The sequence below is a fragment of the Pleurodeles waltl genome, chromosome 8 (genome assembly GCF_031143425.1).
Source record: "Pleurodeles waltl isolate 20211129_DDA chromosome 8, aPleWal1.hap1.20221129, whole genome shotgun sequence".
In the NCBI taxonomy this organism is placed as follows: Eukaryota; Metazoa; Chordata; class Amphibia; order Caudata; family Salamandridae; genus Pleurodeles; species Pleurodeles waltl.
The window spans coordinates 803,267,498-803,282,936 of record NC_090447.1 but is presented as its reverse complement, the minus strand read 5'-3'; the positions used below and the strand labels follow the sequence as shown (position 1 = coordinate 803,282,936).

Here is a 15,439-nt window from a genome sequence, read left to right as displayed (position 1 = left end):
ACAAAGAAATTCTTTATAGAGACATGTGTGGTAAAGGCATGGGTGGAAACGACGCAGTCGTGGTTCCGACCGCATTGTTACTGCATGTGTTGTTCAGGCATGCGTGGTTCTATCATACAACCGGAGTATCCAGCTTTAGCTTTTGAGATTCCGGAACGCGAGGGTGCATCAAAGTCAAGATCTGAAGACTTTGGAAGGCTGAATTGTTAATTAACTATAACTGCCTTACAGTTTTGTTTTTCAAATTAGAGTTTTGTCATCACACCTGAAAAAAAACAAGATTTAAGAGTAGTTTAGCTGTTGAGGGATTCAGACTCTTTCTGCCCCGTGCTCAGAGCGGGCCTTTTTGAGTTAAAGGCCTCATATTTTCTATGTTGCTTTATGCCACCCCACTTCTCTAAAACAAAATCTTCTACTGAAATTCTGTTTGTTAACCTTTCTCGGATATTCCTTTACTATTAGATTAGTTTAGGAGTTAGATTCATTGGTTAGGCAAGAGAACTTAAATTTGGAATCCAGACGTCAAGTACTTTTCCTGATTTTCTGCATTGTTGCTATTGAAGTCTTGGTCTTTTATATGTTGCTTTGATTTAATACTGTGAGACGCCTTAACTCTTCATTGATGATTTTGTATCTCTATACTGTGGTTTTGAGACTTACCAATGTAATGTTGACTTCAAGTCTGTAATAAAGCCTGTTGAAACTTTAATTGAACTGTATGGTTTAATATGTGACTATTGAGTTGCACTGTAATTAAATTTGAATGATTGAGTAAAATTACCTCTTCACCCCTCCGAACAGAGAAGAAAAGATTCATCGGATCCCAGAGAAAAAGATGGGGGCCCAGGTTCCATCACCACAATATCTTTACCCCCACAATATTGTTGTCCTGACTATTATGCCATGCAACCATCAGAATTCTCTCAGAACCATGCTCTGAAAATTCAGGCACAACATGGACACAATCAGGATGGCTGCGGCACTTTAATAGGATTGTGGCTGTCAAGTAAACATGTAGCTGCACTAAAAAAAATTACTTTATTGAAAGAACGAAATGAAGGAAGAAGTAATAATGAATATCTGTATTATTCACATTCCCTTTACATTACCAAAACAGTGTTATTAAATTATCTCATCTGGACTGTGCAAAGCATTCTGGGATTACATAAAGAAAAGGCAAAACAATGGCGGGCCATAGGCAGTGACCCATGCAGCAGGCAACGTTTGCGGAGTATCTTTTAAGGTTCTGTTTATATGTACATAGAAGTACAAAACACACAATTTGCCGGTACAAATTGATTCCAGTGGGTTCACCATACAGTACGTTCGTAGTAACAGACAGTTCATAATATTCTTACAGCAAAGTCAATTCTGGCGGGAATGGATGACACTCGGTCGCGGGGAACAATGGTCGAGGTAACATTAAGGAGCTAAAATTTTCTTTGGCATGGTATAAGGGGAGGAATCAAAATGCACTACCTTATTTACATGGTCTTTCGCCATATATGTAGCCCCACTGGAAGGCCGCTATGCACAATCTGTTCCATAAATGTTGTTAATTTCTTTCACTTTGCCTTCATATAAATAGTTTATTCAACATCTTGCATCCGTGTATACAACAAATGATAGTCAACACATAAACTGTACAATGCAGACAGACTCTTTGCATATATGCATGTAAATTTAGTAAGACATACCAACAGTTCTTGATACAAATAGCCTAATGACATGCAGTTCTTCATCACCATCCTCATCCCATGCAACAGGTGAGACAACAGACAAACTCAAAAGTCATAACGAAAGCACAGATAACAAAGAGAACCCCTCTGCTCCATGGTTAAACATATTTTTAAGAAGAAACTGGTATAAGACATCCATTCGTAGCAATAAACACGCTTACAAACAAACCGTAGAAACAAACAAAAAACAGGTGTGATACATATACAGTACGTACTAGTCATATACAAAAATAAATTCATCCTTCATTTCAACCAGTCAACTGGTCTGCGGAGCGAAGTCCCACCCCGCGAGTGGGGACTCATTTGCTTAAAACAGTGTGTAAGTCTGTGTGTTTGCGTGCGTGCCTGCGTGTACACATGGTTGTGGCCCTGAGAGCCCAGCTCCAAAAGTTTCAAATTAAAAATATCTTTGTGCATATTTCGTCACAGCATTTAAATTAGCTTCTTTTCCCTCGAAGACCTAGATAATACATTTCTTCCTAATGTGCTTCCCGTCTCTCAACTACACAGAAACAAGCTTTTACTGTTGCCTTGCGCGGTGGCAATAAGAACGTGAACCCAAAAAGCAGCAGAGTGAACATGTGCGGATTTGTAGGATAGGAGCATGAGAGTAATCAACTAAAATGTCGCATGCCTTGAGAGTGACTGCTACAGGCCTATCCCAGGAGTAAAGCGGAAGTCGTTTGTCACATGGTCTACAACTACGCAATGGCGAATGTCAGACCATAATGTCTGACCATATTGGTTTTTAGCATAAAGCCGCGACACAAACATTTTCTCTTAGGGATTAGAGCAACAACTTCCATAGGGGATGGCAAACTTTAGTTTGTGGTTCTAGACATCTATCCCACTAGCCACTTCCCAGAGCCTGGTTACAATAAGCGCCTTGCAGAAAATAAAGCACGCCGTTTTATACTTTTTTTGTTACTTAGCACTCCAATGTTGCTCTTGAACAACAACGCTGCGCAAAGTTTCTAAAGTTCATATTACTCATAGATTTCTTCCCTGGCACCGTTGCATGACATCTGCGGCTTACCAATAGTGACATCACCAAAAAACAACTGAGCTCTATAGGGACCAAAACTCATGATGAGTTGGACTCCCTCCGGTCTCAGTGCTTCAAAACCTCAGTTCAAGGTGATGCACGCCATGACCTGGCTGTTCTCGAAGTATGCACCGGTGACTGTACACTCACTTGGAAACATCACTGGGCTCTACATGTTGTGCAAAAAAGAAAAGTTACATCTCTGCAGGTGATTTTTTCTTAAATAATAAATATTTTTGTCCCATCTGTCTGCATTGCTGTCTGTTAAAAAGTAAGAAGAACCTAGCCAGGATGCAGCAGTGCTATATACTACTTTCAATGCATTGTGTTTATTCCTAATAATAACGAGGACTGTTCAAAGAACTCAGATTGCTCCACTGTCTTTCACTTGAAAGCGGTTACTTTTGATTGGTCATTAGGGAGAAATGGAAGGATGCATTTTATTGGGTGTTTTGGGTCCACCTTCCAACCTAAATCAGATAAGATTGTTTTGCTTCCTGGGCAAGGTGAAATTTATAATTACCAGTAAGGCAAAATGTATCAGTCAGATTGTGATATGTTGCCAGTACACAAAGACTACACCAAAGGTGGGAATGGTGTAGGGAGTGATCCTCAATCCTCACACTGCCCACGATTGGCAAGATTCCCTCAACAGTAATGTCAACTCATCTCATTAGAATAGGTTTCATTTTCCATAGCAATTTAATGAATACTGCAGTCCAGATGAAAATGGCCTGTCTGTTGGAAATATGACTTACAAGAACAGCTCTTCGAAGACTTCCTGATTCCCTGGTGGTTTTCGAGCTAGGCCACCTGCCACATTTCATAGTGTTCAATGAAATAACAGATTCCCTGTGGAAGGTCACAAGCTGCAGCCGGGGCAGCCTCATTTTTTTAAAAAGTGGGACGAAAAGAAACTGCCATTAGCACAGATCTGTACAGCAGCTAACTAGAAAGGGCTGGATATTATATATGTGCTACAAAAGAGAACGTATACCACAAGAAATTCTGCTGGAAGTGGGCTCAAAAAAGGAGGGGCGGGGTTTATGGGTTACTGTCAGCAGGCAAGGTATCAGGTGAACTTGTGAAGTATGCCATTCACATGAAGTGTCACAGTCACAGAAAAGATATTAAAAAGGCATTCCATATCTGGTAGGGCATTCCATGGTCTGAGTTAGCAGGTTCTCCAGGTGTCTTTTTGATGTGGTAGGAGCATCACGCTGGGATTTATCCACTTTTTTTTTTTTTTTTTTTTTTTTACAACGCGAGTTCGGGAACAGCAAAGACCAAGCCTGAGTCCACTTGCTTTGAGCTGATCCACGGACACCGGAAGTCAAAGTCTGGCTAGGATAAATCACACAATTGTGCGGACGGCTCAACAAGTCAGAACACCTGTAAACTCCCTGGCTATGTTTTCTTGCTCTTCGTCACCGGTTTGCCCCCGTTCATTATTGCAGATGCGCTTGTGCTTTTACTTGGAGTCACCCCAGCCTTTGGCACTGTTTCTCCCACGTCATGCAAAGACGGCTCGCGGTACATGGCAACTAGGATAGAAAGAGAAGAAAGAACAACAGATGAAAAACTCGCTTAGCAAGATTAGTCAACCAATAATGCGACAAAAACTGGATGGAGTAAAATAGGCTCTATGTGCATAATCACATGTAAGGTGGAATTGCTTTTGAAAGAATATGTTAGTTCCAGAAATAGTCTCACAATATAGTTATGACTGCATGCTAATGGTGACGCACATGCTGAAAAGGAGACAATATGTTGCATAAAGAATGCCGCTTGTTAATAGGACATTGAGAAATGAAATGCAATTATTATATCCCGTTTTGTATTATAAAGGAGCCGGAGTCTGAATCCCTGAAGGCTTTACGATATCTCATTATAAGATAATCTAATTGCCAAAAGTGAATTTTCCGATTAACCCCCGAAAATGTAGTAGATAACTATCATAGATCATGAAGTCTTATTTTATACAGTGCAATCTTCTCACCATTAGCATCCGTCTCCAATAAAAATATATAATTGTGTGCTTGCGTCTAGGCAGTAGGCAGTTACCTACTGGCGGGTGAGCTTAGAAACAAGAGGGAGTGTAAAGCAATGTACTTTAGCTATAAGGGATTTTTAGAAATGAAGGAGGTGTAGAGCATGACATAAAGAAAGAGAAGAGAAGCAGAGAGACTGAAATAGAGCGAGAGAGTGCGGGGAGTAATGGACGAGGAAGCTAACGTTTGGCCTCTAACACTTCCCAGCAGCCTCTTGACTCAGAGTTCGTGGGGGGCACCGTACTATAAGCGAAACACGTCTGTGGGGGCCACATTAAACGTCCTGAAGTTCTCACTATTTACCCAATCCGTGCTCTTTCAGCATAAAATAGGAGCTTAACCCCCAGAGATTTCCTATTTGGTGCTTAAGGGAAAGGCAAATGGTGACATTAAACTGTGCAGAAAGAAAGGGATCTATGTAGTGCCCTGGTGAACAGGAAGTGGAACCAGTTTCAGTGCACCAGATTTACAGGATTGTAAACCTTCCTTGCCGCCAAAAAAGAAGGGAGCTGTGGGCCAATGTTCGTGGCCCCCTAGCAGTGTGTGGGTTATTCTGGCCACTATTATCCTGCCTCAGCATGACAACGGCCCGGAGGTCAGAGGAGATCAAGATAAGGAAGCTGCTTTGGGATACTGATGCCACGCTGGTCGGTGGGAGGCTGTGTATCTGGGCGCGATCACTGTGGGTTGGTTGTATGTACCGGACTACTGACGCTATGCACGTGAGTGTGGAAGCAATGCTGACATTTTATCCCTTACATAAGGGTGGGGGCAATATCACGGGTATTTTAGGCCATGCCTTTGGGCGGGGTTGCTGCACTGGCCAGTTGAACCCATTCTTGGTTGTAGTTATGTCTTTTGAGGCCATAAATGTAGAGGCTCATTTGGCATTTGTGGTCATACCTGCAGGTGGGAAGGCTGCAGTGGGCATTTTAGACCACCCTCTTGGGTTGACAGTCTGCACTACGCATTTGAAGTAATAGGATTGAGAATTCCACATTGGCCATTTGAGCATATACACCTTGGTGGGTTTGATACAATACTTTCGTGACTGTTCTAAAAAATCCTATGTTTATTCCTCTGCAGGTATTATTTATGTGGAAATTAGTGCCTTTGTCTCAACATTTCTGCCTGAACCTAAACATTTGTAGCTATGCCCTTGTATTTGGAAATGTGTCACAGAGTGACTAGATTATGATAGTGACTTTGAGGATTGTGTCTTGGCATTTGGATTTTTGAGACCATAAGTGTGAGATTAAGAAACGGAGAAAGGAAGCAGAAAGTAAGTGAAAGACAGTAGGAAGGACAGAGCGAGAGAGCAAGATAGAGAGAGAGGGCCGTGGATTCAGGGGTAGGTTTGGGGTGTTTCACCCCCCCCACCCAATAAATGTATTCTGTAGTAAATAGTTGGGCACAGATGGTTTAAAATGGGTATGGTGAGGTGTTTTTTCAGATTTATTTCACTTGGAGTTGTTGAAGAAAAAAACACTCACACTCTTGTATGTTTTAATGGTTTTAAGATTATTATTTTACACAAAATTGAGTTTTAATTACCCATACTGATTTTCCTAGCAAAGTCTGGAAGTGTAAAATATTACAGCATACTAATCGAAAGTTGGGCTTGTATGACAGTAGATAAAGGTCCCCATGACACAATAGATGAAAGGTACCCATGATATCTAGCCCTCGAGGGGGAACACAGTAAGTTTCTAGTAATGACAAACATATTAAGGAATTCAGAAGAGAAGTAATTTCAGAAGGCACTGGTCATGATGTGTTAGAAGGTATCCATTCCAGGACACTACGTGAAAAGTGAAGTGTTGGACTTAGCCCTTTCTGCAGGGTCATTCCCAAACTTTTTGCCTTCGATCTCCTGTTTTCTGAAACCATTTTTGTTGGCGTTTAGGAATCTGTGCATTTTACCACTGCTAACAGTGCCAAAGTGCTTGTGCTTTCTCCTTTAAACATGGTAAAGTTGGCTTACACCCTGTTGGCACTTAAAATGTACTTATAAGTCCCTAATACAGTGGTTCTACATGTCCCGAGGCCTGCCAATTAAACAGTACTAGTAGGTCTGCCGGACTAATTGTGCCATTCACATAAGTAGGCTGTCAAACATGTCTCAGTTCTGCCATTGCAAACCCAGTTTTAAACTGCCTTTTCTACATGGCAATATAAACATCTTGCCAGTCCTCAACCTTCCTTTCTAATACATATATACGTCACCCCTAGGGTAGGCTCGAAACAGCCCAAATGGCAGGATGCAGTGTATTAAAAAAGTTGGACATTTACTTTAAACTCTTACATGTCAGTAACCCTGAAACAGCCCAACGGGCAGGATGCACTGTATTTAAAAAGTTGGACATTTACTTTAAGCTTTTACATGTCCTGGTAGTGAAAAACTCTTAAAATGTGTTTTTCATTACTGCAAGGCCTGCCCCACCCATAGGATAACATTGAGTTACCTTATTCCATTTAACAGGTTGGAGTGTTGAGATTGGTGTTTAAAGAATTATAATATATGTCAGCAGGATGGGCCATGTCTGACTTGATAAGGGAATGGAACTGTCACCTACCACACTTGTACATCGCAAAGGCTCTGCATTAGCACACTCACAAAAGGGTTAACACTAGTTTTTTGTGCCCCAGACAAACTGGGGCCAGGGCAAGGAGGGAGGAAATTCCAAAAACCTCTGGGGTAGGAAACTTCCAGAACTTTCTTCTAGGTCAGAGCTGGCAGCAGGTATAAATATTGGACCCTCAGACCCAACTCTTCCACCTATGGACCTGTGGAAGACTCTGTTCTGCTGTGCTGCAATAAGGACTGCTACTTTACTGCCCTGCTTCTTTGCTGCGCTGACTGAGTGAAAAGGACTGGCACTGCATCTTGAACTCAGGACCGCCAGAATGTCTCCAAGGGCTAGCTGGTTGGCCTCGTGATCAAAGCCTCAGGGACAGAAAAGGCTCCAACCACCATGAACCCAGCACCTAGAATCTATTGGCTGTGATGCTTGTTCCCCCTCCCCCAAGTTGTGCCACACCAGTCCTGGGCCCCTGGAAGTAGGCCAGAAGGTGCTCTATCAGCCAAGCTGTGGTCTTTTGAGAAGAACTGACGCAGCATGACTCATCACCTCACAATCCTGCATTAGAACCTCCTCTGCATAATGCAGCCAGGACCTTTCTTTGCAGCCCACAGCTCCTCAGAACAGATGTTGCACGATGTATCGCAGAGGCAGGACTTCGCATCCCGAGCCTCCATCGATGCCATTCTCAATGATGGTGAAGAACCTCACATCGCAAATCCCATTAATAGCTTCATCGAACCGCCACTGGGCAACCCTTCCTCAATGCAAGACCCTGCATTGCCACCCTCAGCTCATCAGAACTGCTGCTGCTCATCGATTCTCAATGCGGATCTCACACCACTCCACAACCAGGATTTAGGGTACTTTGTTCAGCGTGCCTAACCCGGTCCCTGTATCTGGCCTGTGCTCAATTGCGGTCGGCCTGAACGTATGACTTTGTCCTAGTCTGGGGCAGCCAGATCACCACAGTTGGCACTTTATGCTTTTAGTCAGTATTTTTACTGAAATCTTTAAAACTGCATATCTCCTGTTCTACTGATCAGATTTTTGTTGTCTTGTCACAAATAATTTATTAAAGTTTACTATATTGTTCTAAAATGGTGTAGGATTTTCCTTGTGTTGTATTTTCACTTTATTACTGTTTGAAGTGCCGCATGTTTTACACATTGCCTCTAAGTTAAGCATGATTGCTTTGTGCCAAGCCACCACAGGGGTAAGCACGGCTTAGTTGGGGGGTTTGCTTGTGACTTCAACCTGACAGGAATTGTGGTTTCTGTTTGAGTCTGGTTTCATCCCCCTCAACCAGTAACCCAATTACCTACATGAAGTGAAACAACATGATGGGCAGCAGGCAGAATCCTAAAATGGTGTAAAACCACCAGCCTATATACTTGGGGAGGGGTCCCTCCTGGTCATATAGACAATGAGGGAGGGACACCCCCCTTCAAGTGAAGTCCAGTGACCTCCATAATTCACTACTTTTTGAGCACCACAATGTATCTAGGGCAAAATCCCATAACCTATTTCAGATAAGCAACCACCCCAAAGGGCTTCCTTTCAGTATTCCATTAATAGATTTAAAAAAAATAAAAAAAGTCTCAAATATTGGCAAAGTATAACTTGTCTTAAAGTTCAAGCAAACACATAAAGCAGCATATATGGCAACCAGAAATGATGGTAGATAATGTACTGGATTAATTCAGTTACTTTTCATCAGATGTTTGCCAACACCTCATGGTAAAGTGTTAAAAATTCACAACAAATGTCATCAGCCTTTCCTCAACATTTACCAATTGCCTTTGCACGGAGAGCACTAAAGTTGCATGTAGCACCCGACAAGTGTGTTACCTTACTGTAATGAATGTTATGAAGGATTTGCCTTTCTGATATTGGGATGAAACATCATCATTTTACAACATACTAGGGGTCATTTTCATAAAATTCAAATAGATCTTTGGAGAGTGAGAATTTATTTAACTATTAGTCACCATGAATGGGGTACGCTAACTGTAGAACTAATATAGGGTAGAAGATTCCCATTGCCAAGCACAGTGTGAACCTCCATGGAAGAATAACAACTGAAGAATGGCACACTTATAACTTTTCATTGTAGAGCAGCAGGAAAGAGGCAGCATTAAAGAGCCACTGAGAGATTTCCCTTTGGACTTTGACACAACCATTGTGGTGAAAACACAAGTGTAAAATAATAATTCATCCTGGAACATTTTGCTAGTTTCGGACAGTCCACTTTTTGCTATGAAGGTGGCACCATAGAACATGTGCTTCCTTACATTAGCTGGTGGTCCCTGATTTCAACATGTCATTAAAAGCCCATTCTCAAATACAATAGTCTATCGCATAGCTGTCCTCAGAAAGAGCAGAATGGTTCCCACGCTACTCCAGCAAACATGTTTTCTGTTCCTTCTTATATAATGAAGAAGGAAAACCAGCTGTATGGAGGAGGAACTTCCATGCAACTTCTTTGAGGTGCTATACATTTTTATGACTACATGATGTGAGTGCAGCATATAAGCGTTGTATGTGCCACTGCGAATCATTGTGCATGCACCATTTTTTATTCAATTGAAGGAATAAGCAATTGTTGTTTCCTTGTTACAGAATGTCATCAGGTCAGGGCACCTATGCCCATATTTGGTGTTCTGTCAAAGGGTGTGCTGTTTAGTAATGTATTCATGTGGTTATGTTAAAAGATACATGTTCTTCCTTAACTGCAGGGACATTGTTGTGTAAGTAAAGTTTTGACATACACTATGCATACACATTGTCATCTGAATCTTTTCTTGGTTAACAATGTTGTAGTTTCATCCATGATTGTTGTGATGTTCCTGATCCTTTTGGCTATTGCGTCTTTACATCTAATGCTACGTAATACCTCACTTCTCCATGCCCTTCCCACTCCTGGACCGACTTAATGGCGGTAGTGCACAGCAGGCGTGTCGCTGGTGCACTGAAGGCACACCAAAGGCAAGCCCGTCTGCGACTGCCTGTGCCTGGACCACACCCAGCACCAGGAACCCTGGATCTCCCTCCACCCACAGATACTCTGCCGCCGAACTCTGGGCCTTGGCCCCCGGAAACTAGGACAAAAATTGGGACAACTGCTACATCTCCTCCCCCTGGACCACAGTCGATTCCTTGACCTACTGCCACTGCCACTTCACCTGCAACACCCAGAACAACACTGCACCAGCACAGCCTCCCTCCAAGCCTGCTGATCAAAGCTTGCTCACTCTGCAAACATGCCATGGAAATCTGGGACATCATATCGAAGCTCCTGTCGGACCTGATGTTTATCACTGAGACCTGGCTCACACCCGCCTCAGCACCTCACATCGCCTGCTCCACTCCAAAAGTATACAAATTGATCCACAGGGACTGCCACAACAAGCACGGAGGAGGCATCGCCATCATGCATGAGGACAACCTCCCATGCATCACCTTCGAAGAGAAGGAGTCCCACCTCATGGAACAACTAAACTTCAGAATCAAAACAGACGTCAGAACATCCATCAGAGGAACCCTCGCATACAGACCACCTGAACCTCGATCCATGTTCTGCAGAGCCATTGCTGACCTTATCGCCCCTTAAGCCATTGACTCAACTGACTAGATATTCCTAGGAGATTTGAACTTCCATCTGGATGACCTCAACAACCACACTACCATCAATCTTCTAGACAACCTAAACAACATCGGACTTAAACAATCAGTCACCAGACCCACTCACACTGCAGGACACACACTTAACCCAATCTTCACAGCCAGTGAGAAAACCAATTTGACCCACACAATGGAGCTTACTTGGACCGACCACCACCTGGTATATTTCACCATAGCCAGCAGGCCGGAACTGGCTACCACACCTCTGCCTCCCCCTCTCAGCAGATGGGGTATGTTCACAGAGGCACAATGGACCACTACCTCCAGTCCAACAAACCCAGCATCTCCGTCAACCTTGAACAAGATGCCAGCACCCTTTCTGAATGGATCATCAACCACGCCAATAAAGTCACCCCCGCAAGGAGCTCTACCTCCAGAAAATCCAGCAAGCCCGGTAGGTGGTTCACACCCGAACTATGCACACACAAGAGAGAATGCAAAAGGCTTGAAAGACAACGGCATCGCATGAGGGACCTCACTGACCACACCACCTTCAAAGATGCACTGAACAAGTACCATCACAGCTTCAGAGAAGCACAGAAGATCGCTCTACTCAGCTACATCGAGGAAAGCACCAACCGCCTGAAGGAACTCTTCTAGATCATCAGAGTTCTCCCACCCAGCAGCCACCGAAAACATGATCCAATCTTCCTAGACTCTCTGCAACTTTCTCACTGGCTACTTCAACAACAAGATCACAGTCATCTACAGCAAGCTTCCCCCACAAACCACCAACATAGGTCACATTTTGACTCCGTCAGAATGCTCCCCAAGCCACCTCATCACAGACTGGATGCCACAACCCATACAGGAAACAGCTGCCCTCATGACCTCAACCTACTCCAGTGCACCCAATGACCCCTGCCTACACTTAATCTTCTACCTGGGGCAGAAGGAGATCATCAGCTTTCTCACTCACATCTGCAACACCTCCATTGAGACTGTCACCATTCCAGAGGCATGGAAACAAGCAGAGGTCAAACCGCTCCTGAAGAAACCTTCACCTGACCCCAGAGAACTCAAAAATTACTGCCCCATTTCTCTACTCCCCTTCCCAGCCAAGGTCCTGGAAAAAGACATCAGCAACCAACTCTCCAAACAGCTTGAAAGAAACAAGTTGCTAGATGCCTCCCAATGTGGTTTCCGCTCCAACCACAGCTCAGGGACCACCCTCATCGCCATAATGGACGACCTCAGGACCCTCCTGGACAATGGATAGAAAGCGGCCCTGATCCTCCTAGACCGCTCCTCTGCGTTTGATACCATCTCCCACTTCACCCTCACCTCCAGACTCCACCACATCAGGATCCAAACCAACACCCTCAAATGGATCCATGCCTTCATCACAGACTGCACCCAGAGGGTCCAACTCCCACCCTTCACATCAGAACCGAAGAACAACATTTGCGGCACCCCGAAAGGATCGTCCCTCAGCCCCACCCTCTTCAATGTTTATGTGATGCCGCCAGCCGAGCTCGTCCACTCTCATGGACTTAACATCATCTCCTACGCCGACAACACACAACTAATACTCCCCCTCTCCAAAAATCACGGCACGCTCGAGACAACTTCAGCAACGCCATGAGACACGTGGCCGAATGGATGAGATCCAACTGACTGAAACTGAACACTGACAAAACAGAGGTGATCATCTTCGGAAGCAGCCCCTACCCCTGTGACATCTCCTGGTGGCCATCCAGGCTCGGACAACCTCTAACCCATACAGACCACGCATGCAAACTTGGCATAATCATTGACAGCAAACTTACCTTCAAACAGCAGATAAACATTTTGGCCTCCAACGGCTACCATAACCTCTCCATGCTACGTAAGACCTTCAAATGGATCCCCATCAAAGCCAGAAAGATGGTCATCTAGGCCATCATCATCAGCAGACTAGACTATGGAATCGCCCACTACATCGGACTGCCGACCTAGCTCCTTCACTGCCTCCAGACCATTCAGAGCACAGCTGCAAGACTTGTCCTAGACCTCCCCAGAGGGGCCCAAAGCCCCCCAACTCAGGGAGCTACACTGGCTGCCGGTGGACAAGAGGTGCAAATTCAAGGTTCTCACCATCGCTTACAAAGCCCTCCATATCATCAGACCCAAGCTCATCAATCACAGACAATCCTTCCACCAGCCATCCAGGGTGCTTTAATCAACAACTCTCGCCCTCGTGCAAGCCCCGAGAATCCAACGCAGGTGTAGCGGTCACTCCTTCTCCTACCTCGCCACAAAATCCTGGAATGAACTCCCCACATCCCCCTCTTGCACACATCATAGACCCTCCTCGACTTCTGGAAAAAGCTCAAGACATGGCTGTTTGAGGAGTAGCCACCCACGCACAACAGAGCACGTGGATACCCCCCAGGAAGATAAGCCACCCTTTACAAATTAATTGATTGATTGATAAGGTACTTTTATTTCTTCAATTCTTCACCAAGATTTTCTCACTGATGTAACATCACCTTCTCCATCAGCAAACAAGACAATACCTAACAGCTTTGCCATTGCTTGTTTATACCGCAGCCCAGGCCTTTTAGAATGACTGTTTTTAAAGTTAGCCTTCTCACAATGGTTTGAGTTCGATCTGAAAGCTGTTTGTAATAGCTGTGGAGTGGTTTTCTGTTCAGTGCCTACAGCAGCAGTGCACTAACCTTGAAATCACCTCTTGTTAAGGTCCTTGAACATATGGAAGATCCATAATATCGTTGACAAATCAAGCTCTTAACTTGTCACAGCATTTGCACTAATCTATTTATAATCATTTTATGTTTTTTAAAATTAAATACATAAACATCATACAGACGATGATCTATTCCTTTGCTGCTCTACCCTATGTTTCTACTGCACTTCTCTTTGCTGATTAATTAGGAATATGATGAAACGGCAGCAAGATCTGCAGAAAATAAAGCTTGACAACATGTGCTGGAGCTGTGGCTGAAGCAAATTACACGGTGCAGCTGGGACCTTTGATGATCTCCCTGGGAAGATGCGGTAAGTGTCTTCTCACTCAAGATGTGACTAATGTTATTGATAGCGTCTGCAATGGTTTAGGAAGGCCAGCATATTCTGTACAGATGTGGACACTGGTGACTGCATGATTTTCCTCTCTGCTCACAAGGGACATTAAACGTTCTATATAAATAACAATATAATACGATCTACAAATAAAGGTTTGCATTCTAGTAGTATCGCTATGAATGGGCACATTTAAGATGAGAAGAGACTGATGGTTAGGAGGGTAATGGCCATGCCATAAGATGTATGTCAGGCAAATTATCCGGTAAAAATCCATCTGTCACAATAATATACATACTCTTCTTTGGGAAGAACGGTTATTTTTCTATATGACCTACTGAATGGCAGGGAAGTTCCTCTTCCTTGCCATTCATCAGAGACAACAACATAGATGGCAATATTATCTACATTTTTATTTCTGAACTCACAAAGCAATTTTCAGGAGAGGCAGTGCTATGGTTAACGGATTTCAACTGCGTGTTAGATGGTATAGAGTGCGTCTAGCGGCTGGTTTAAAGAAAATATGAGATTTTTAAAGGTTGAGTAATTTTGATTGGTTGATTGAAAAGCCTTGGTATGTGACTCACATACCCATGGGTATACTCTAGACTGGAGTATGCATGAATGATACATGGTCATGTACGGCATATCACAGATGCGCATTTCCTTGGTAGATTACTATCTGATCACTCCACACTCTTCAAAATACACATGTGGGTGAATTAGACCTGTTATAGCTAATTGGACATTAAAGCCATTGACACTACAGGATGCTGACTTCAGAGAGAGGGTGAGAGGGGAATTAGCTAATATTAACTTCGAAATTGTAATACGACCCCAACCAGAGGTGTTAAGCGGGATGCAGTGGAAGTTGAAATGCACGGCTATGCAATGTCGTAGGTGACAACAACATGTATGAAACTAAAATTGAGATCCACAATAAAGAGCAGGTGCTAAGTGGGATGGAATTTACTACCACGTCAGACACTCTAACGGTGCAAAAAGCCTTGGCCTTTAAATCTGACTTATTCAGTAAAATACCAAAGCTGATATTGCCCCAAACAAAATCGGCTAGGCAGAGATTGCACTGTGAGGGAGATAAATCTGACGGGTTTGCTGAGTTGGTTTCTCTAACAGGAAGCTACGGGAACGCAAATCATATTCGTGAGAGATTATAGCGGGACATATTCTAGGCATAATTTGTCTCTGTACTCCCAACCACATCAGCTTCTACTTGCGAAAGACTTATGGCCATGGTGATACCCAAATTAACATGACATTAGAGGGTGCCTATTGAACCAACTTATAATTGTA

General features: G+C 43.6%; 1 protein-coding gene across 3 annotated transcripts in view; it reads right to left on the bottom strand.

Moving 5' to 3' along the window:
• Window positions 1-966: 966 nt before the first annotated feature.
• Window positions 967-15,439, bottom strand: part of FGF14 (fibroblast growth factor 14) — a 1,239,298-nt gene continuing 1,224,825 nt past the window's right edge. For all 3 annotated transcript variants that reach the window (XM_069205060.1, XM_069205059.1, XM_069205061.1), the window contains exon 5: window positions 967-4,328. In XM_069205060.1, coding sequence (XP_069061161.1) covers window positions 4,192-4,328 — 137 coding nt within the window. In that variant the 3' untranslated portion in view covers window positions 967-4,191. The remainder of the gene's footprint in view (window positions 4,329-15,439) is intronic.